The following is a 23,950-nucleotide window of genomic DNA, read 5'->3' on the forward strand; positions in this document are numbered from 1 at the left end:
TATCACACGCCTCGATTCAGGCAAACTCTTTTCAATCTTCTAATTTTTCTACTGTATTATTTATTTCTAATACTTTTATAAAATAAAGATACCACAGTTTTTATAGACAAAATACTTTTCAACACAAAGTATGTAGTTATACCATAATTAGATCTAACTTTGTAAATTATAAACCATTATTTTTCAGAGAAACATGTAAGGAATTATCATGATTTTCACAAATTTGCTTGAAATTTATGTGCAGAAGAATTGCCACTGATGATATTTTTGTTCCTTTTTTGATCAGTAAGCTTAATTACAGACTCTTAAAATGAAACCAGTGAAGCCCCCCTGGACCATCAATATAGTTCCGATGTATTTTTGAAAGGAGAAAAGCTTGTTAAAAAAATCATCAATACTCGGTATTTGAATCATATACAGAGGGGAGCACATTAAATCTTTCATCCAAGTCAAGCCAGCAATGCAAGCATTTTCTTTGAACCAAATATCAAACTCAGATCATTTGCTAATCTGATGCTGTGATTTAAAAGCTCTAATGCTCTCAGTCTGTAAATGAAAAATGAATCACCATGATAAGCAACATTGTGTCGCTTTTTATGAGCGAGACCATGGGAAACCCAGGCAACAGAAAACTTGAGCGCAACCAACAATTGCATGCTCCCAAATCGAGGTCCCATGGCTGGAGCTGTGACAACAGTAGGCGACCAGTTATTATGATGTATATATGCAAGAGATCTACATTACAGCACAGATACAAGAATCTCCATACTCGTCCTCGGAGTCACTTGAATCACTGTAGACAAGCAAGAAAGCAAAATAGTTGAGAAAATAATAAGGAGATGAACATTATTTCTGAAATTAAATTGATAAATCTTGGATGGATGGCAAATTTCATAACCCAGCTAAAGGAAGCTATCCCGCAAAATATGAATTTCGAAAATATCATAGTTTTTTTTTTTGGTCCATTGGAATAGCTGCGGCTTTTCTTTGCCATTTGCAGAACATATACAGAAACAGCATATTTTGTTAAGTTGTTAAAAGTTTTAGCAGACTACTCAAAGGGTTTTTTCCTGCATGCTTTCTCGCAAAGCATTGATAAGGCTAGATAAGTATGATTTCTTTTTCCAGGTGTCGACAGTGTTATGAAAGAAGGGAGAGCCTCGACTTGCATAGATGGCATCCAGCTTGAAAAAATGCTATCCATGATTAAATCAAAATATGTTTTAAGTGAAAAGCATGAAAGCATGCTTGAGGATTACAATGCCCTCTTACACAAGTTATCATGTTATGATGGCAGAAGAATATTTCATGCATTAGTTCAGCAATAAAAATGAAAAAGTAAATCATGACAAATCAAAAAAAGAAAAAAGAACAGTGATCAAGACTTAAGAATACTTCTATCACATCCCTCCAATGACAAGAAAAATAATACAGTGAAACAATAAAATTAAATAATTCTAATGTGATTCGGGCATGCATTTTTCATCACCCCCACCCATTCTCCCCCTCTTCCTGCTTTCCATTTCCACGTACATGTGGTGCAGGGCAATAGAAAAGTACATCACTGGAGATATAACTAAAAGAAGAGCATTTCCATATTAATATTAGATGAACCCAATCAAAAGATTATGACATGCCTCTCATATGTTCATATGCCCATCCACCATATAACACCTTTTTTCTGTCTCTGTACTGGTAGGCACCTCCAAAAGTCAGCAGGCTTTGCATCATGTGCTAGCACAACAAATTGGTGACCCATGAGACATGTGGCCCATGGGTGTCTGAGAGAGAGAGAGAGAGAGAGAGAGAGAATTTGTTCCTTGAACAAAATGCATTTAACAATTATACTTGACATCCACCTATCATCATTATTTAGTGAATAAACCAGTGAAATTATTATCAGGTAAGACACTGAACTACGAATTTCTTGTTTTTTCCAAGATCAAAATATTCTTAAGTTAATATTTTCTGGCAGATTTTCCTAGTGAATGAGAGAGATCATTCACATCACAGCTTTCAGAATTGGATAAGCTTTACTTTATCAAGCATTCACATGGTCCAAAACAAAGAGAAGGAAAATAGGTGATTAGAGCAAAGAATAAATTTTCCTTTCCAAAGTACTTCGAAACCGTGTTGATCAACAGACTAGCAATTTTAGATGTCAGTACATTAAGCAAACTTATTGTCATGTTCTAGTTAACTACTAAGTATTCAGTGATCTAGATTAATGCCATGTTTTTTTTAATGTATTATCATCATGAGCCTTAACAATATTACCTTCATGATTTAAAACAAAATTATGTAAGAGTGGTATGTACTATGTAAAGCCTTGTTCCATTTATTTTATGTCTGCTTTACAGCTCCTACTGGGCTATTGATTACTATTCATGCAAAGATAATCCAAAACACATTCGCCTTAAATATTTTACCATCATATTCCTTCTCATTAAATCCAATTCCTCCTTTCCGAACCATGGACTTAAAAACACCACCCACTCACTGATGTTGCCATCAGCTTATTATGTATACACGTAGACCTGCTAAGACCATTTTCCCTCACTATGACACAAAAGGCCTTTGGAATTCTAGAAGTAAACTTTGCCATCTGTCATCCCAGCTGCATCATCTGAAGCTTGTGACCCACTTCATTGCCTCGATAAAAAAGCTGCTCTTAAGGAAGGCAGAACATAGCAACTATGACTTTACTGATCTATAAAATTCAGCATATAAATAAAAGAGTACATAAGAAACTTTCCTCCACTACAAGGATCAAGGAACCTAAGATGGCCCAACCCCACAAAAGGCAAAACAGCAGGTGTAGTGCAAAGCAAAGAAGGGAACCTAGCTCACAAACCAAGGCACCCTAACTGATGACATCAACTGGAAAGGCATCCTAAAAGGGTATAATTCATAAACATAAATCCAACCTCCTAAGGTCAATTCCATTTGTTGACAACTTTTACCATGATGTAATGTTACTCTAGAACTTCTACTGTTTCCTTTTTACTGCATTTGTCTCTTCAAGTAAGATACAGAGGTACATAAGATACTAGTGATAATAATAAAGTTTCTGTCTCTAAACTCCATACAGAGAACAAATAATGATACTCGCATTCTTCACAAACTGCATAATGATGTATTCTTTCCTTCACAGTTTCAAAAAGGAGATGTACCTGCATATCCAGTGAATACATCTATAGAACAGGTTATAGCATCTCTCAATTATTATCCTCTTATGAAATATTAATACTTATGATTTTACTATTTGTTTTCTCTAATGTATATGCATCACTGAATAAAGGTTTCATAATGTTAATAAAGTCACACTATAATGTCAGTAAACACATGACAATAAAAAACAAAAAAAAGGCATAAACATAACTATATGCACTTTTAGAAAAGACATAATACTTATATCTGACAGCAAAACCAAAAAAACAAGAAAAAAACATAAAACAACTTTTTGACTATGTATGCTTATCACATGATCTGAATTGAAGCATGCTAAATTAGTCTGGAATCAAATAAAAGATCTTTCAACAATAGTTATATCGCAAACTGTTATATCAACCATCATCTTAATTAGCAAAACACACCTCATCAGCTCGATAATAGGATATATAAATTTTTTTCTCATTTTATTTCAATTTCCAATTAGGACAATCATATTTTGAATCTAGTTTCTTTGAATCCTCTAAAACATTTAAAAGGTTGCAGGTCTAACTTTTGGCTGCTAAAACAAGTCAAAAGTTTGCGCATAATGCATAAGAAAGGCCGTTCAACATTCAAGACTCCGGAATAACTTTTAAGTAAACATAAAGGCAAGAGAGTCTTTTAATGCAGTTATATGGTAAAGCAAACTTTCTTATGAATTAATTTCATGTCGAGAGCGGATGAGAAGAATCTATGCCTGCAGAAAAGTGGTAGTATTCATGGACTGATTAAATATAAATAGGTTAGAAGGCATTATTCTAAATTCTTCCATATGGAATTGTGACTACAGTCAACTGACATCATTCATCTGTTTGAGCTCTAAACATTCAAGCAAAATTAAAATTTCAGGAGGCAGCCTATGCATTTATGAAGTAAAAGAATAAATTGAAGAGTTCACATGATGAAAAGGCATGTTAGAAGCATATCACGTGGTTGGCAAGTTAGATGAAATGGGAATAACTTCTTTGATTTAAAATATGTACAACTTAATAAATAATTGGTAGCCTCACCATCTCCTTTAATGAAATAGTTGCTCCATGCAACCATGTCTACAAACTATTTATATCAAGGTCCGCCGTACCGATACCGGTCGGCGTACCGGTGGCGGCCCGGACCGGTACGAAACCGGTCCCGTACCGGTCCGTACCGGTGGCGTACCGGTCCGCACCGGTCCCGTACCGATTTTTCAACAATAAATTACCGGTACCGGATTCCACGCTGATCCGGTACCGGTCCCAGGCCGGACCGGTACGTACCGGCTCGTACCAGCCCATACGGACCCGTATGGCAGACCATGATTTATATCTTTGTGAACTAATGTAGATCCCTGCCTTCAATCTTTTATTCTACTATGGATCAAAAGGGTGTCCTAATGCACAAAGGTTCTTGCCGCTGCAAGGTCTGGGAAGGGTCATATATACACAGCCTTAACCCCATGTACGGAGAGGCTTTTCCATTTTTCGAACCCGTAGAGCAACTTTACCATTACACCAAGGCCCGCAGCCTGTCCTCTTTTATTCTAATATGGATAGATATTCAATAATTAGACACCCATGAATAACAAGTCATAATAAGGATTTAAATGCTGCCATATTAAGAAATAAGCATTGCAACATGAAATTGACCATCTAGTTATAGCAACATGACCAACTCGGTGGTAACAAGAATGTCTGTCTGAGAGTATATTGTAAGGAAGGATGATGGGTCACAATTACAAATTAGTTCATAAAAAAAAATTAACGACACTTGGGCAAGAAAATTGGTGAAGTTGACATGTACCATATTATTTATAAGCTATTCGAAGCAGTCTGAAACTAGCCGTTACATGCTGAGCATACCCTAACTAGTACTATCTAGGCATACATACAAAAATAGGCCAATTTGTATAAATGAGGAAAAACTAGCTAAGTTGGCATGATATCGCCAAACAGGCATTGGAATCAAAAGAGCCAACCAGCTCACTCCAATTTAGGCCAAGCATATTTAAAGAAGAAAAAAACAGGAGAAATTCAAGAAACAAGGAAAATAATAAGAGAAGAAAAACGAACTTATTCTCATCCAAATAGTAGTCTAGTGGGTTTCAGGGATAAGGTAACAAATTTTCTGGCATATTAATCTTTGATACATGAGAGAGGACAATCAATTGTACCTAAAGAAACCCTTATTTTATTAGTTAGCCATGCAAAAAAATAAAGTGTTGATTCAAGTTGAAAATTGGTATAAATGTCAGAATTTGATAGCGAGGAAAGCTTAATATGATAACAAACTCATTCCCAATCAGCACTCCTACTACCCTCCCACTCCTTTTCCTCGAACCAGTTGGAATCACAAGCAACAGTAATTCATCTTACTCTTCATCAAATTCTGTTCTCTTTTTTGCTAATATTCCTGCTCCGTTCTTTAAGCATTGTGTTTTTATTCTCCAAAAATAGGATCCAATGACATGATTGTATTTATTGGGATGTTATAAGTGAATGTAAGTGTGCGATTTTAGTTCCTAACAAAATCTCAAGTTAGTTAAGCATTGATAGCTTCCATCGCAGAATGATGAATATCAAGAAACAAATCATGCATGACCACTTAAACAATTCAAGCAAGATTGCTGCCTATGACAGAGAATGATATGGTTAACAAAAACCAGTATTTATTGGCATGAACACGAGAATCGGATTCTGACATGTACAAGTGTCTGACTTGGCAAGAGGATAATATAGATAGACGAGGATATGTTACATATGTAGGATAGAATATAATTCTAACTAAATATACATATGTTTATACCTTCAAACCTTGTATAATGGAAGATATACAAAGATTAATTCTTGTAAGGCCTTTCAATACACATGTTTCTCATCCTAGCTGCCCGATTAACCAAAAAGATGAGAAAAATAACATTTCACGAGTTTATTTTAATATCTACACCATTAACCAATCTTTACAAAAAAATAAATGCTCGCTACTAACATCAAAATGGAGATTGAACTCATTGCCGGTAGAGTTCAGCTGTCCGCCAATCTTGAAAAACTTCAAACAAAGAATTTCTTAAGGGTCCAAGTATATGAGGCATATCCGATTCAAATGCATAGCCAATACAGGTATTTGGATCCAGATGCGAATGTCTAGGTAACACTGACAAAGTCGCATAAATTTCTTGTCAATGACCTAGTTTTCCTTCAAATTTGGCATTTCTTAAATGCCTTAGTGTATGAAACTATATTTCAATTTGACTGCTTTGGCACTCTTCGGTCTACGACTTAGTTCATATGTCTTACCATATGTATTTTCCTTCCCTCTGTGGCCTAAAGTTTCCTTTCTAGGGGACTTAGTTCCAATTTTCTTTAGAGAATTTGATTGTTATATCGACAACCATCACTACTCAAGCTTTCCAGACAACCTTCAAAGCCCGAAAATTGTGCTTCCTAGCTGACCACATTTTAGATGGGGTAAGGGCTTGGACGAGGATAAGGAATACGCTTTAGTAGTATAGTGGTTTAAACTTTAGACATCAAAGAAAATAGGCAAGAATACCAAATACTCTAACATTTGGTACATAAGTAGAATTCTAACCAAGGTCCGCAATCTCGAAATCGGATACCGTATCAATACCTTATCAATTTGGAGCAGTACAATACGATACAACTCTATATCAAAATAGCTCTCTAATCAATTTTCTCAATTTTTATCTCGATACGCCTTGATATGGACCGGTACACATCTTGGTACAGGCGGTACACCTTGGCACAGGCAGTATGGGACTTGTACCGACTTGAAGTTTAATTTCGTACCGGACGGCATATGGCAATACAATAGACTATGATTCTAATATTTGTTCTGTGGAATTAGAATTGTTTTGGAGAATCCTGCAAGACCCCTATTTGTGTCGGGATAAAGTAGTACCCTGCACCTTTTTCCAAATGGAATAGTCCAAATGGCACAGATCAGCACACAATAGATACAGTTACTATCAGGTCCTCGTACAAAAGAAACACACAAGTTTGTGAAGCATTCAAGAAAGAAGTGAAATTGTACGCATGAAGGACAAACCACGCCCTGTCTCATAGGAAAAGATGCATTGTTTACAGGGCAACTAATTTATAAGACATGCATATCCAGATATAGCGACGAAAGTCAAGAACATTTTTCTGGCTACCGCCTGCCAATACTTGCCTAATACATAAAAGCTATATCTGTATAAGCCAGGGTAGTGGCAAGAGTAAATTAAACATCAATATGGACAGGAGGTGGCATTGAACAAAAATGTAGAAGAAAAGAGAGAAAATTGCTTTCTTTCTCCGCAGCAATTGGCAAGAAGGTATAGCAAGAAAACACAGCTCCACATCTTACAGCTAACATATTTAAACTGCGTGAAAACCTATATCAGATTCATTTCAAATTTTGATAATTTTTAGTGGATTGCATCCACAGCACAACTCGAACTTTTCATTACAAAGACTATCTATAAAGACAAAGATGAAAAAAAAAATTTGAACGGAAAAGTGTAGCAAGATTTGACCTTGGCTGGAATTCCAACACCTCCACTAGGTTGTTGCCGTTGCGATCGTTCCACTGGACTTTCCTCCTCGAACTCTTCTGCCTCTTCCCCGCCAACCCTCCATTCGAGGAGGGTCGCAGAAGGAAATTGGTATCCCCGTCCTCCTCCTCCCCCTTATCAACCCCCTCCTTTTTAGAATCCACGAAAACAGAAGGCTTGGTCCCATGGCAGTTATTAACTTCAACTCCACCCGAATCCATCTAACTCTAACAGGACAGCCTATAAACTCCCGAATGCCCTAATCTAACCACCAAGACCAGGAAAACCCCGCAAATAAATCATTTTCTTTAAAGTATTCAAAAAACCCTAATTCAAGAACAATCTCACGAGTCTCTCACTTTGAAATCCTTCCCGAACTTTGATTCTAATCTCTTGGTTGAAAGACTGCAGACTAATTCTACTCCATCAATCCGGAGTCAAAACATCAATAACGGAGACGAATTGAGGATTGAATAAACCCAAAAAAAAATAAACAAAGCCGAATTTTTAGAATAGAAACTGCTCAAAAAAATCGCTAGAAAACCAGAAAAATGAAGAAACGAAAAAGAGGGCCTTGGAGAAGGAATAGATCGAAGACAAGAAGACAGTCTAAAAAGCAATCAAAGGGTTTCCATTCGTTAAAAATAGAAGAAGAGACCGAGTAGGTTACAGAGAGAGGCGGGAGGAGGAAGGAAGAAGGCGAGAAGCGGCTGCAAATAAGACGGACGCGCACGCTCGTTGGAAGCAGCAGTTGAAATCCGGTGGGCGTCGCTAACGTGCGCCCTTGTACACCCTGGCTTACGCTGCACTTCGCATTCCGAACCATCAGATTCCGTCGAGATAGATGCACTAGTATCCGCCGGAGCAAGGGTGCAAGGAAATTAAACAAGCCCAATAACCTTAAGAACAAAGGAACAGGCTTGATCCAAACATTGTCAAGATCCATTTATTGTGCTTTCATCCAACATCCAAATAAAATTGAAAAAAAGTTATAGATCACCTGCTAGTGATCACCGCTAAGATTACAAAGGATGTGCAAGTTGGTGACCGATTACGCACAAATGAGTGACCGCTAAGATTACCGACCTCACGGTGTTCGGCACCAAAACCTGATTACCATATCTCGGATGAATTGAGTGATGATCAATAGCAAGCAATTGTAGCAGTATTTAATAAAATTATTAAATTTTATTATTCATGAATCTTTGTGCCTTGCAAAAATTGGATGAATTGGTTGTGATTATTTCCAAATTATTTATTGAATTGTCCAATGAACTGCTCTTGTTAAAAGCATTTTGGACATATTGCATATATAAATTATCATATGGTTGTTTTACATGATTGTGCTCCTTTTTTTTTTAGGGGTTATATTCGAATTAGCAAATTTTTAAATAGAATTTAATTTTTTTCATTATTAGTAAATTCTTGGTAATCCGGATTGCAAAACTGTGATCGGATTGAGAAAGAATTCACAGGCAGATGTTGACCTCTTTTCATGCCTTCAATTGATTTTGCCCAAATGGCTGACCCTACAATTTGCCCAAGCAGGCAATTATTTCGTGCGACAACGGCTATTTGGATCCGCTCTGGATCTCACTCACGGTTTTACCGCAATTGCCGTCCAGGGAAGGTGGTATCCTGGGTTTGAGAGAGAGAAGGGGGAGCAGAATGATAAGCCTTCCTTCGCGCGAAATCACCGTAGGATCATCAGCTTCCTGCTTTGAGAGATGTGCCGACGGATGATTGACGGGTTCCGAGTGCTTTGAGATCTGTTCGGTAGGTGTTCCAACGGTGATTTCGCGCGAAGGAAGGTTAATCATTCTTTTGCGCGAAAGATACGACCCGGTCGGAGAGAGGGCGGCTCCGTTCATAGAGCTAAGGGGGGATTGTGACAGGAGAATCCGCGTATTATCGTGGACAAATACGGACATGACAAGTCATACCTTCACGATAACAAATTATTGGTGGTTGGAGATTTGACGAGCCAGTTTTTGCTTCTTTTCTGAAAGACTGCGTATAAAAAATAATGGCTTCCATTGTCAAAACCTCCCAATAGGTTCCTTTGTTTTGTTTCGAGCAGGTTAGTGTTCATATAACTTAAAGAACTTGGACCAAGTGAATCCGTGGCTATCGTTGGCTATTCTGCGAAACCAATAATGGATACAAAAAAGTCCTTTTCGGTTCAGAGTAGTCTATTTTATTCAGTGATACATGCCCTGCTCTTTTTTATATGTTTTTTTTTTCTTTAGTATGGTTAAATAATTTTGACAAATAATTTATGTGAAAGAGGATTGGAATTAATAAAATCATGCTTAGGAATGAGCACTCGCACTTACCTTGCTTTATTTTGATTGCTCGTTTTTCATTTGGTACAATTCACTTGCAGCTTACGTGAGATTTTGGTTAATTTAGTTAATTTAAATTTACTTAAGCTATTTCACTCATAGTATTAAAATAAGCAAGGCTTTTTCGCTTTTTTCTATTTTCAAAGTCTAGTTTCGAGAATTTAACCATGGCTACATACTGGCAGTTGACAAATTTTTTTATTGGTCACAAAATTATAATTTTGTCAATATCCATCAATATAGACCCAAAAGTCAACAATTGCCTTTTTTTTTTTTAATGTGCCACATTGCCAAAATTTTGGTTAATTTCGAAGATGAAACAGCATTGTAATGTATACTATTCTATTTAAGCTCTTATATTGTTTTAAATATATTTCTATTTTTTTCTTAAAAATATATTAACTTTGTCAAAATATATTAAAATTTATAAATTTTTATATTGTAATGTAAACACCTATCATTTTGTATTCGTAATTTCACTTAACTATTGCATCTATGACAGCATATCTCAATAAATATGCTTGGTGTGAATTGAAATAAATTTCGATTATATTCACCCCTCAACTTTGTTTCCACGCACTCATAAAATAAGCAAAATGAGCAATCAAAATACATAGTCCAAAAACTCTAAACTATTTTAGCCGTAACCTCGATGAAACGGTCATTCCACAATTGCATATCAACAAACATATATTTCGCAAACATAGTTGCTTTGATATGCAACATCATCAAACATGAAAACACAGGGAGGCGCAGAGCTTCATGTACAATAAAATACAAGTACATACACCATCTATTTCCAATTAAAATCAATTTAATACATAATATTTACATCATATTTCTTTTTGAAGTGGTCAATTCAAAAAAAAAAAAACAAAATTAACCAAAATCGAACGATCAATTAATCGATCCGATTTACTTCTCACTCCTCCCTTCTTCTCATTCTCTCTCGTTCTAGACGCGTTCTTTCTCTCTCTAGACCGGGGGTGAAAAAAAACAGAGAAGGGACCGAGTCATGGGGTCGCTGGCGGGCCACAACTGGGCGTTCGTCTTCCTGTTCCCGATCGGGATCCGACGGCTGTGGTCGTCCCTCAGCCTCCACGCGCGATCCCCGCCACCATCGTTCCGGTCACGGCCGTGGTACCTCTCGCCGGACCACAACCTCCGCAACGCCGACCTCTACGCTCTCCTCCTCGCCCTCCCCGTCGCCGCCATCGCCAACCTCCTCGTCGCCGCCCCTCTCCGCGCCGCCGCCGCCGCCCTCTTCTGGCTCCTCCTCATCCTTCTCCCCCTCGCCCCCCGCCTCCCCCTCCCCGACGAGCTCGCCTTCCTCCTCGCAGCCCTCGCCTTCCTCGCCGACCTCGCCCTCTCCCCCATCTCACCCTCCGCTCCCGCCCTAGACGCCCGCGCCCGCGACCTCTCCTCCCTGCCAACCCTCGTCTGTGCCGCCGCCTGCCTCGCCCTCGCCGCCCGCCCGGCTGCGATCGCAGCCGACGTCGCCCTTTCGCTCGGAATCGCGTTCAAGGGGTCCTGGGCGCTGCAGGCCGGGCTGGCGCTCTTCGCCCTGCCGCCCCGCGGGTGCCTCCGCGCCGCCGCCGGCCTGGAGTGCGAGCTGGAGGAGGACCGGTTGAGGGGGGTAGCGCTCTTGGACTTGCTCTTCGCCGGCAACGCCGTGGGGATCGCCGCCGCCTGCGTGGGGATCTTCTGGGCGGTGACAAGGTCCATCAATCGGTCGGCGGAAGCCGAAGCGATGATGGCATGGCTCATGATGAACCCGCCTGATCTTGAGCTGGACTGATGGCTAATCCCATTCCGTGGTGGCACGGTGACCATAATGATGGAAGAGGCCCTCCTCTTTTTTTTCCTTTCTTTCCTTTCTTTCCTTCCTTCCTATTTATTCTTAATTATTTTTTATTTACAAAAATTCTTTATTCTCGATGAAGAGCTCTTATTTTAGGAAATCTATTTTATTTTTACAAACATCACTGTAAAACTAATTTTGTTGGTGGATAATAATGCCATCGAGCTGATATGGCAGCAATTGATTCTACTTGGGTCTGGAAAATTTTAAAAAAAAAAAAAACAGTGAGATTTTCTCCTTGAAAAAAAAATAATCAGGAGGTCAAAAGCTTTGAGAGTTTTTACAAGGAACAAAAATAGCTTATACGCATGATGTCATACTGTAACAATGGGGAGAAATCAAGATGGGAAAAAAGAATTGCTAATGAAAATCATATTTGAAAATGTTCCAAATAGCAAGCCAATTTGCAGGCTAGTTTGTCTCACTTTCGATGACTGGTACAATTTTAATGCCCGATTGACTGCCAATAAAGCTAGCTACCTAAGTTTAGAAATTTGAGTTTTGAAAAAGCCTAGCATTTCTCGAGTTCCACAGCATCCATCCATAGTAAGATATAATAGATTTAAATTTAGTAAGACAAGCATCCGCCGCATATCCCGGTAGAGAGTCTATGGAATCAAAGTTGATATCAACTGAAAGGTCCTCATATTTCCAAGTTGATGTTGCTATAAGAACATGATCTATATTCTTTTCCAAGCCACAAATGTTGTAATATATATGCTGCTGAAGGTGAATACTCCCACCAAAGCAACCGGTGCCATATGATTTTTTTTTTTCTCCCAGCGATCACTTCTTTCAGCCCCGGTCTTGTCTCAGCATGGATTTCATCTCAATTTTAATCTTGTCCTATCTTATTAAGCTTTTTGACCCCACGTAAACCATGTTCCAAAATCTACAGGCTGTTGGTTTTCTGTTTGGTTTTGCCAAGGCACCGAATTTATTATTTCTCACAATGATATTCTGATTGCAATTGAGAATTTAGTAAAACGGAAAGAATATAACAGCATAAGATAAGCATAACGGAAACAACATAGACAGGCCCTGGTCTAATTCCTCATCGGCTTTTCTGGGATTGGATTGGAGCGGAGATGTTGGAACTGATGCACTAAGGTATAGTCTCTTTAAAAACCAGTTTTCTTTTTTTTTTTTGCCACTGTTAAAAAACATTCTGGAGCTCGAAGAAGAGTATATTTGCATTGCACAGCTGCTTTCATTCAGTTTTAGTTTTGTTTGATTTTGAGAAATATATGATCAGCGCTTCTTGATTTCAAAGCAGTAGTCGAGTTCCAGGTGGCATCTCTTGTCATCATCTTCAAACTGCAATCAGCCGGAGAAACCAAAATCAGTAGTACCATGCAGGATATATTTTGTTTTCAGTTACCAGATATAAGATTCCAGATAACTGACAAAAAAAACAAGGACTGAAAAATGGTAGCCAGAAACCAAGTTGATAATTTGGGAGCTTGCATCCGGATACCCATTTGATCGTATGTACCTTAAGTTTTGCTGAGTAGATTCCACGAGCGAGCGAACCGGATGGAGTAGTCTCTTCTTCGAGCAAATGTTCATAGGGACCGCGCTGAGGAGCAAAAGTACCGAGCATTCCCTTCCTTTGATCGACTGAAATTTTGAGAGGGTAAAAAAAGGAAGGTAGAAGTATAATTCATTAATTTTTGTGAAAAAATAATTGGGCAAAGCCCAATTAAAAGTTATTAAAGATGAGAAAAGAGACTCCAGTTAGCCTAGACTAACCATGCGCAGAGATAAATTCATGAAGCACATGCAACCATTCTCTGGCTAAGATAAATTAATGTCAAAGATATATGGAAATCATAACTATCAGTTGCAAACACAATATCACCAACAGAGAGACCATGGACCGAATATTTGTGTTTGCTTCTTCGTTTGCTATTAATTCTCAAGATTTTCAGGTTTCAATTGTAATGCTCAACCAGTTATGACAGAAAGCAGATATAGCGATATTCTTAACCAGACTACGATCATATCGCCATGCATAAGGGTGCATAATTGGAAACGAACAGTATACAACTATTGCTGCAGGAAATCACCAGTTAAACTACCCACAAAATGTAGAAGGATTATCATGCAGTCCTTATTCTTTCATTCTTTACTGAAAGACACGAAAACATCATTCACCTAATTGAATTGATTTATTTTTTTTTTTATGGATGATTTGTTAGATCTCCCTAAAAGGAAAATGAAAAGGCAAACTAAAATGTCAAATGGATCGTCATGAATTATTAATTCTCCATGACTTAAGCATAGAACAGAATGAACTAGGTAATAAACTAATCTGCAGCCTGTTGGTTGTTAGTCAAGCTTAAACTTTGCAATTACCACCTTCATCAGGTTCTGATTAGAGAATACCTGGTATATGCATAGAGAAAATCAGCTGAGTTTATATTTCTTCTGATAAGTCAAAAACTAGTCGGGAAACAGTAAGTTGCTAAATGAAATTAGGGTGCTCAACCATAGAAGCGAGTTGTTTTTCCGCACCTATTACTTGGAGAGTGAAGGTTTTGGTATCTTCAAATACATTCTTGCCATGAACCACTCACGTCCTACCTGTAACTCATTGGAGGAAGTAGTCGTGATGCTATCTAAAGAGTGGAAAACTCTTCCATTCACCGCTCGTTTCTGAAAACATGATAACAAGGGAATCCTGGAAATCTTCCTTTGGGACCTTAAATTTGGGTCATAGTTCCACGCTCCAAGCATAGAGCTACTATAGGAAAACTGATACGATGTATGGCCCTATAATTGGATGGTCAAAACTGATCCGAGATATAAAAGTGGGCACAGAAAACAGATAAAATAAAAGCAATGTTAAAGAGGAGGGCTCGACAAATTTACCCCAATGAGAAGAAACAATGTGAAGCCAGTGACATACAACTAATATTTGACTGATTCATCACAATTCATAATTCTCATTAAATTATTTAAGAAACAAGCACAAGAAAGTCCTCTAAGTTAGCAGATCACATCAAATGTCGGACTTATTCTTTATTTCTGATGTTTGTTGCATTTCCTTAATTCTCCAAAAGCTAGATTTCATCAAGTATTCACTTTATGATGGCATGCATTTTCAACTAAATGGATATGAATGTCAAGCTTGTTATAACTATGGAGCAGGAAATTCTAGGGTTCTGTCATCGGTTTGGTTTTTCTCATCCAAAAGTCAATGTAACAAAACATACCTTGGAGGCCTTTCTTCCAGACTGTGTTCGAGTAAGTTAAGCCAGATACAATGTTATGTTTAACACTGAAAGTCAGCTTGAGACGATATTGTGATCCCTCCTTGAGAATAAATAGGACACGGCTTTGATTCTCTGCCACCGGTAAGGGTGTAATAGTTTCAGCACAGCTCTCAGAAACAATTCCTATGGAGTGGAATGCAACTTCAGGTTCCATTTGGCCTGCAAAAAGGTGACAGGTTTTAAAAGCAAGACCATGGCAAAAATTTAAATTAGCGAGTAAGAAAAACGGTAAGACTGACCATTAAATTCTCCCTCAAGACAACCAAGCAGCTTCTCTTTCCACCTCCTCAAACTTTCGTCATCCTGCAGGACACAGGATTTTAATTGAAGATAAGATGACACTTAAATTTGTCCTGTAAATGCGAAAGTCCACTTCATAAAGGAGGAAAACAAATGTAAGAGATGCATTAACTATTAGTAAGTAATTTTATTCCTCCCCAGCAAGGTCTACCATACCGACCCGTCCCGCCCTGCACCAACCATGCTGTATCATACTCGCTAGGTAACGATACGGTACTGAAGTTTGATTCGGTATATGAGTCAAATCGGTTCACAATGGTCCAAATAGAGTAGAACGACTCAGTACCAACCTATACCACCTAGTTTCAGGTTGTATCATGACTAGGAGTGAGAAAAAAGTGTTAGAAACCTATCTCAGTACAACGTGCATGCCATACCATACCATACTGAGCCGACCGTGCCATACTAAACCAATAGATATTAGTACAATTTTCAATACCGGCTCTGCAGACCTTGCTCCCTAGTGACACACTACCCATATGTAGTAAGATTTTCCTATAGTCTAGAAAGAGGAGGAAGTTGCTTCATGAATCCAATTTTCAATGCATATATGTTAGCGAGTACATCAAACTATCTAGATAATAGTGTTAATATCAAAATGCAGGCATCAATTATAAAGTCTATTTTAGGAAGATTTAGCTCCACATGGCTCTAAACATGAACCGTATGTCAAGGGTCTCATCAAAACAACCATCATGTGCTGAGATAGATGAGAGGGAAAAGAAAGAGAGGAAGAGAAAGTAGGACAGAGAGAGAGAGAGAAGAAGAAGAAGAAGAAGAAGAAGAAGGGGAGATATTGGAGACCAAAGGAAGGAGAGAACCCTCACATGGCCCTCTCTCAAAACATCTTCCACTTGCAAACTCTCTTAAAATGCACTGTTGGTGCAGTTTTCCTAGGTGATGATGGATATGTTGCAAAAGAAGCTTGTTAGAAGCTTGAAAGGGTTTGCGGAGCCTGAGTTGTATAATAGGCAGCCAGCTTATTTTATTTATTAATTTATTGTCTTCAATATATAATCTGGCATATGAATTCTTTTGTGATTTGAATAGTAAAAATATTTGGTTCCCATTGGATATTTGGATAGATCTATTAGATACCTTTTATGGAATTGTTTATTGTTTCTTTCAAAAAGTCTTTGTGTAGAATGATTATTTGAACATGTAGATATCCCTTGAGTTGCAACCTGATGGATCCATGGACAGAATCGACATTCTAGACTGTAGAACACAAACAATTACTACTATCAGGGTTTTGGGCAACTAGGGGATCTAACACTAAAAAAATTTTGTTTCTCCATCAAATATAAGCATGCTATTGTACTATGTATATTTAAGATTTTCCAGATTTTTTTTTCTTTTTTAGTTATTTGTTTGAGTAGATATACATCCCTTCATTTGCAACCCAAGGGATCAAGAGTAGGGTTCTAAGACCATGGAACACAAACAAATACTGTTCTTTGAATTTTAGGCAACTATGGATTGAGATATTAGGCAAAGTGCCAAAAACTGCCAGATGGTCCAAAGATGGAGGGCTTGACAGACAACACAACCTTGACCTTTGGTATTCCACAGACCATGCAAGGTAATCAAGAAAGTATCCAAGAAAAATAACAAAAATTGATGATAATGAGTGGGAGGGTCTGAATAGGCAGTGTTAATATGGTAGGCTTTTTTGGTGGGTTACATGATATACGCCATCAATGATGAAGAATTGATACTAGAGTTATATGAAACTAATAAAAATTTTAAGCTAAAATGTAAGAAAGAACATTCCAGCAACATCATTGTAGCAAACTGAATTTTAGCAATCACCTTTTAAAACCTATTAACAAGCCAAAGATACCTTGCTTTCCAATATGGAACAAAATCAGACCATATTCAACCTTTACAAAACCGCATGCTGTTCATGACTCCCTAAAAGAAAAGGAATATAAAAACTGAGGTGGTTGCCTGTTTTTTTTTTTTCCTTCACCTTCTGTTTGTGCTCGTGATATCTCTTTCTTCCCTTTATAGTTATTATGATGCAATTGCTATTGAAGAGAGGCTTTTATGGCCTAAAGGTGGATGCAATGGGTACAAATCTCAGTATATAAGCACCCTTATCACTGTTATGAGCAACAAAGGGCTGAGTTGCATGATCAGATGGCTATCAAGTCATTTCAGTGCCCCATCCTGCTACCGTGAACAACCATGAGACAAGAGGTCACCGCAACTTCATCCAACGGTATTATTTGATTGCTTCTTAGTTTGTTTATGGATTTCATCTTTTATTTTTAGTTAGTTTTATGTTAAATAAAAAGGTTACTCTTTGGAACTATTTATGGTACATTACCACGAAGAGTGATGCCAACAGAAGTTCTTTTATTTCCCTTATCAGCATAGTTCATTAGAGTCCTAATATTTTAGGAGTCTAAAACTCCAAAATAGGAAGGAACAATAGTTGGCTTTATAATATGGACTGCATTAGGTGTCCAACAGATTGTACATGGAATTTTGATTGAAAAATTTAAGGGGAGGCCTGGAACGGTTGCTTTTTCTGCTCTTGTCTTGTTTCTTCCATTTTCTGCTATTCTCTCTGTCTTATATATTTCTGCTCCTATTCTTCTTCTTTGCTGAACTATTTAGATTGATCCTTTCATGTTATTAAAATCTGATCTATTAGAATTTCATCATTCTCAATTCCGTTGTCAAGTTACTTGACTACTGAATTATCGCATAGCATGATCAGATTTCTGCTGCGCTCGATCTTGATCTGATACAAAAAACATAGTTTTCACTTCTTCTAATCTCCTTGAACCAGTCTTGATATTGAGTTTACCGAGTTTGATATTTTTTCTAACCCAAGAAACTCTTGCCTATGTTTTGAGACCTCCCAAAACCTTAGGGATTAATACACGAACTCTCTTTCCCCACTAAAACTGGAATGTATTTCAGATCTGCCTTTTTCTCAGTCCCGGACAGCAAGCATCCAGAACTTTCGAAGAATAAGAAATCTTAATCTTTTTTGCCTGCCACTGCTTGTACACAACCCTAACCCAAGTGGCCTACATCTCACTGCCTCCAAGTCTCCAACCTTACTAAATTGAGATGTGGGGATTCAGGTAGTTATGTAAATCATACAATTATTGTTTATAGCTATTGAATCCTCCCTATTTAGGAAAAAGAAAAACATCATGCTACAAATCTAATTCTTGCAGAAACTCTTGCCTATGCCGCACCATTCTCACACTCAAGATCCATCTGTATCAGCCTAAATTCTATCACCATCATCATGATTTTTGCAAGTGACTATGACTTATCATACAGTGCCTCATGATTGATTGCTGGATTGCCAAATCAGTTAGTTTGTGTCATCAAAGTATCTTCCTCTATTGATCACTAGAGAAACAAGCAAACTAATCCAGTGTATTTATCAAATTAGGGGGAAATTGATGAAAATCTGATAGCTGACCATGCCACTTCTTCAAGATTCGGGTATTTTGATGGTTGCTTTGCTTTTCATAAATTCCTCTAGCAATCACTGAGGATCTTTAAGAACCTTGGTTGTTACTTCTACATCTTCAGGATGCTCCTCCTGCAAGTTTCGACAGTTTGGAATTATAGGGCACAGATCTCTAGATATTCAAGAGGAATATGTGTGTAACAATTTTGCCCTCTAGATTACTCATACTTCAATCCAATCCAGAAAATCTTGGATCAGATTTAGTTGTTCCACTATGAGGATATTCCAGATATTGCATGTCCATCTTGCTATTTTGATGTGTATCTTGGTAGCATAATTGCTGGCAAAGGTTGATGATTCTCTACTCACATAGTTTGTAATGTCAATGCAATTTTGACTCGGATCTAGAAAGAGATAAATCGGGTTGTTGATTTGACATTTGGATGAATCAGGGCAATGGGAAAGATGCTCTAGTTATTAATTAAAGGCGAACCTCAAACCTAATGTAGAATTGGATTATTAGAGTTTACGGGATACACCTGGTAAACAAGAATATTATTACGCACATTAATTTTCAGCCATATCGAAACATGAAACTGTCACAGCCCTTGACTAGGGCCCCGCCCGAACGCCAGCCCCTACCCGGATGTTAAAGCCTACTGAGCAACTAAATCTACCATATTTGGAGCGGGACACTTAACTATAGCACCTTCTATAAGAACAAAAATCTATAAACAGTTTATTAAGATGTGTTTAAAAACAAAGCTGACCTACCAAAAGTCGCATTTTGCCCAGTAAAGTGATCCGGATAAAACCCAGCCAGCAGTTATTGAACTGTTCAATAAACATCACAGAGGATTTCTCTAAGAAAGATCCTGTCCCCCCTAATTGTCTGCCATTTGATCTCATTTTTTAAATTGATAGTTGTTGCCCTGCTTTTTTTCTTACTATAAGCGACATTTTCGGGCCATGGCTTCCAAATGTAAAGACGAAAGCAACATTTAATATTTATGATCATATACAGCTTCCAGATTTGGTAATCATTATCATGCCAGTACATATTAATTCAACTTATCATCATGTGCGGACAAATAAATGAGCAGATCCGTCAGAACTCTGTGTACTCTGACCGAGAATTCAAATCTAAAGGATCAGACACATATTGATGAATAGCTGCTACTCTATGATCCTTGATATGGGATGGTGAGCCTCGATACACCTCGATTATGTGTCAATACGAATGAGCAGAAAGAAAAAAGTGTACAAAGCAGGACAGAGCCTAGATGGCTCAATATGGGTATTACGGGCCTCGTTCACCCAATATTGGTGCATACCGGCCCCAATGATATCAGCACAAGGCCAGTGCGGTATGTATTGGCCAAAACAGTTGCATTACATACACAACAATTCAACTTCACCCCAACTAGGGTGAATATGTCCTAGAAAAACAAATATCAACCAATGCATCAGATATCAAGAGATGTTACTTTAACAACAAGTGGAGTTATTAGAGTGATATGGATCATCAAATGTGGTAAAACATATCAGCTGATTGGAAGCACCTTCATAGTTATGGTCACATTCAAGATCAACAAGTAGTTAAAGAAGAATCTTCCAAGGTCATCTTCGCAATGTTAGGAAAGATAATTATACTGATTGGTTCATTATGTGTTTTTAAGGAAAGAATAGAACAATTTCAACAATGCACAAAATGGCATCATCTGAAGAATTATGCTATCAAGAACCCTAGAAGGAGAGGTGGTATGAGAGAGAATGATGGTCAAAAGCTACTACTTATTTATCAAGGAGGTTGTACGTAAGCTGGGGGTTCTCCCTTCTATTCCTCGATGCTGGCTCTTTTTCGAGCTGCTTCCTTCTTGAAGCTTGATGATGTTTGCGGAGAAAAAAGAAATTAGCTGATAAGAAAAAAAAGGTATGTTTTTAAATTAAATCAGTTTTTTTGGTAGGCAATAAAATAGCATAAAGCACTAAATGTTATTGCACAAAAGTAAGATAAATTCCTGTAGGCATTTCTCTTTATTATTTAAAAATTCATTTAGAATCATTAAGCGAGGCAGGAAGGTTGAGGGAAGAGCATCTCAAATATTATGATCATACCACAACACATTAGTTCATTATGGATTTACAATGACTGAGTAAAGGAAGAACAATAAAGAAGTGACATATGGGATCTTGACAAACAATGTGACCGATCATTAAGACCCTTCTACACCAACCAGACATAAACTCCTAGGAAGAGAAGCACCATCTGGTCAGCACAATGTTACAGCGACAGGAGATATCAGAAATTTCCATCGCTATTTTTTTACTTTTATCAATGATTATGTCCTTTTGTGGGCTGGCCAAGTAGGAATCTGGCCTTTCCTTCCTACTATAGTTTGTTCACCGGCAAATGTGATCTAGTGATTGGAATCAGTCAACTTGTATTATTGTACCCTCTTTAAATAGATTTAGACTCTATCAAGCAAAACTCAGACAAAAAATCTACCTTCGACAACTCAAGGCATTAAAATCTGCAGTGCATTAAAAAAGCAATGACACAAGCATCAAAGCTAAGTAATATAAAACCAGTACTGCTGAATATATGCTAAGTCATTAGCTAGAGAAGAGACTAAGATATTGATAAATAAAGACTAGGTTATTAACGACCACAAGGAACCCATTCAAGAGAGAAGGGGCCTTTCAACATCTAGCATTTTCTATCTGGAATGTAGAAATTATACATTGCAACAGATCAAAGAGCAGTGCAGCAAATTGCAATAGAGCCCCCAGCTCAAATCAATTTATACTCGATAACACATTTTATAATAACCACAATATGAACCACAGATTGTGGAGAAGCCGCAAATTTTAAGACAAACATGGAAAAAGGACCTAAAAGAAAAATTCTTAGAAATAGACAAAGAGATTGAAACCCACAGGATCAATCAGATAACAGACATCTCCTAGAACGAAACCAAACCAAAATAACCCACCACCTCACAACACACAACGTCAAAACCGACCAAGAATCCAAGAAAACTAAAAAGATCAAAAACAAAGATCCAAAGTACAGCATATATCAAATTGATCTGGAAAAAAGATCGCATCTTTGGCAGTAAACCACATCCCGAATCTTGAAAAAGAAGGAAAAAATGTCAAGAACAAGAGGTAAAAGAAGAGACTGAAATCAAGACCTTATCTTTCTCCAGCTGTTCCTTGAGAGGGATCAAAGGCCCGGGAACGAATCCATCGGCGGCGCCCTCCTCGTCCTCCTCTCCTTCGACTTCCTCCTCATCGAGCTCGGCGTTCTTCTCATCAACCAAGGCATCATCACCGCTCCCCGTCGCAGTCGCAAGGACGTCCCTGAGAGTTCTCGAGGCGGAGGAACTCCCCGCTTCCGCTCTCCTCTCTCCCTCCATCGTCGCCAAAACCCTTCTCTCCGATCGAAACCACGAGGGTTTAGGACACCAAAATCGAGGCCCGCGGAGAGAGGAGAAAGAAAGAGGCGTTCGGAGGTGTTTATATGTGTTCGAATGGGGATGTATCATCATCAGGTATGTATGTCTTAACATTCGAACAATAATTTATATTGTCGGTGCTCCCATGCGAATTGTGTACAAAGACCAAATCACTCATGGCTATGGTTGGTCCGTTGACTTACGGAGTTAACTTGTCGGCTGAGGTCGGAGATTATTTTGACGCTCCCTGGATTTGGTCAAACCGACTCTAGCACCAAAATGGCCTAGGTCTAGGTCTTGTTGCAAGAATCCCCCAGGGAATTTTATGAGGATGGTAGCGACTTTTTTCCCCCCTTTTTTTCTTTTAAAAAGCGTGACTCAGCTTAAAATGGCCAGAGTAGCCGTACAGGGAACGCATATACCTTGATTAGGGTAGAAGAATATGGCACCAGAATATTTTATTATTTAAGGTTACTAGTCTAGACACTTAGATCATTGTATAATTGTCTTTCCTCTGTGCATGCTATGGTTATAGTTGCCAAAGTTATCATGTCCGAGAGACACTTTTTGAATTCGGTTTGCATAGGTTCCTCCACCGTTGTGTCGTTTTCTTTTCTTTGACTCTGATGGCAGTGCTTATACGAATTAGCATAAGCAGCCAATGTACAAAAAAATATATTATTTAAATAGGTTATAAGCTGTGATGAATAAGATATGGAATTTTTGTAATGGCAACCCATCTCTTTGCTTCCAAATTTTTCCCTGATGTAGGTGGTATGAGTGCGATAAATTTATTGCTGGAGTGTAGAAGACAGTTGGGTAGTAATGATGTGCAAGGAGTGACGTTCATTTCCTTCATTCATTATTATAACTTGGAATTGGTATGATGAGTGAAGTTCTAATGATACCAAAACTTAATGTCATCAAACTTAGAAGAAAAGCATTCATGATAGAATACCGATACCATTTACACCAAAGCATAAAAGTAAGTCCCATAGACATGCATGCATGGATGGCAGCAACAGCTATAAGAACATATCAGAAACCGATTTTAGAATTGCATATATTGCAGAGCAGAGTGATGTGCTTTTAAATTTTGTTTTCATTTTGGCTCTTCCACCAACTCAATAGATTAACAATATTGTCAGTTCAAACATGTATCTTGCCCATAAAATTTAAAATGTAAAGAACAAGCGACTGATGAATGGCATGTAGCCATGTACAATGACATGCCACCAAAGAGAGCACAAATTAAAAAGAGAGGAGGATACACGTAGCTAGATTTCATTGACCAACTAGTTCGATCCATAAAATTTGAAACTAAACTATAATTTGCTGAGTATTTGGTAATGCTTCTCTCTCGCATACACGTCTCTTAAAGCAGCGGACGGTGACTGGAGGTTTACCTGTCGATACAAACTTCCAAGTTGTGTCAGAATCACATGGAGGCCAACAGGCCTCTTTCTTGCCTTGCGGGGGCATCCTGGAAGGAATCCAAGGGGAGAAGCCCACCACCGAC

General features: G+C 38.1%; 3 protein-coding genes across 3 annotated transcripts; 1 reads left to right on the forward strand and 2 right to left on the reverse strand.

Moving 5' to 3' along the window:
• Window positions 1-233: 233 nt before the first annotated feature.
• On the reverse strand, window positions 234-8,587 carry LOC103711838. The gene is made up of 3 exons (XM_008798129.4): window positions 7,727-8,587; window positions 770-793; window positions 234-685 (listed from the first exon to the last, which is right to left on the reverse strand). Exons 1-3 carry the CDS (start codon window positions 7,963-7,965, stop codon window positions 595-597), a joined length of 354 nt encoding a protein of 117 aa, XP_008796351.1. The 5' UTR covers window positions 7,966-8,587; the 3' UTR covers window positions 234-594.
• A 2,517-nt stretch (window positions 8,588-11,104) lies between these two features.
• LOC103711836 lies at window positions 11,105-11,887 on the forward strand. Its single transcript, XM_008798126.4, has one exon. The coding sequence runs from the start codon at window positions 11,105-11,107 to the stop codon at window positions 11,885-11,887; it is 783 nt and encodes a 260-aa protein (XP_008796348.2).
• A 1,176-nt stretch (window positions 11,888-13,063) lies between these two features.
• On the reverse strand, window positions 13,064-22,528 carry LOC103711835 (rho GDP-dissociation inhibitor 1-like). Its single transcript, XM_008798125.4, has 5 exons — window positions 22,168-22,528; window positions 15,468-15,531; window positions 15,169-15,387; window positions 13,446-13,570; window positions 13,064-13,267 (listed from the first exon to the last, which is right to left on the reverse strand). Exons 1-5 carry the CDS (start codon window positions 22,522-22,524, stop codon window positions 13,202-13,204), a joined length of 831 nt encoding a protein of 276 aa, XP_008796347.2. The 5' UTR covers window positions 22,525-22,528; the 3' UTR covers window positions 13,064-13,201.
• Between the last annotated feature and the right edge of the window lie 1,422 nt (window positions 22,529-23,950).

This window comes from Phoenix dactylifera, chromosome 17 (genome assembly GCF_009389715.1).
Source record: "Phoenix dactylifera cultivar Barhee BC4 chromosome 17, palm_55x_up_171113_PBpolish2nd_filt_p, whole genome shotgun sequence".
NCBI lineage: Eukaryota > Viridiplantae > Streptophyta > Magnoliopsida > Arecales > Arecaceae > Phoenix > Phoenix dactylifera.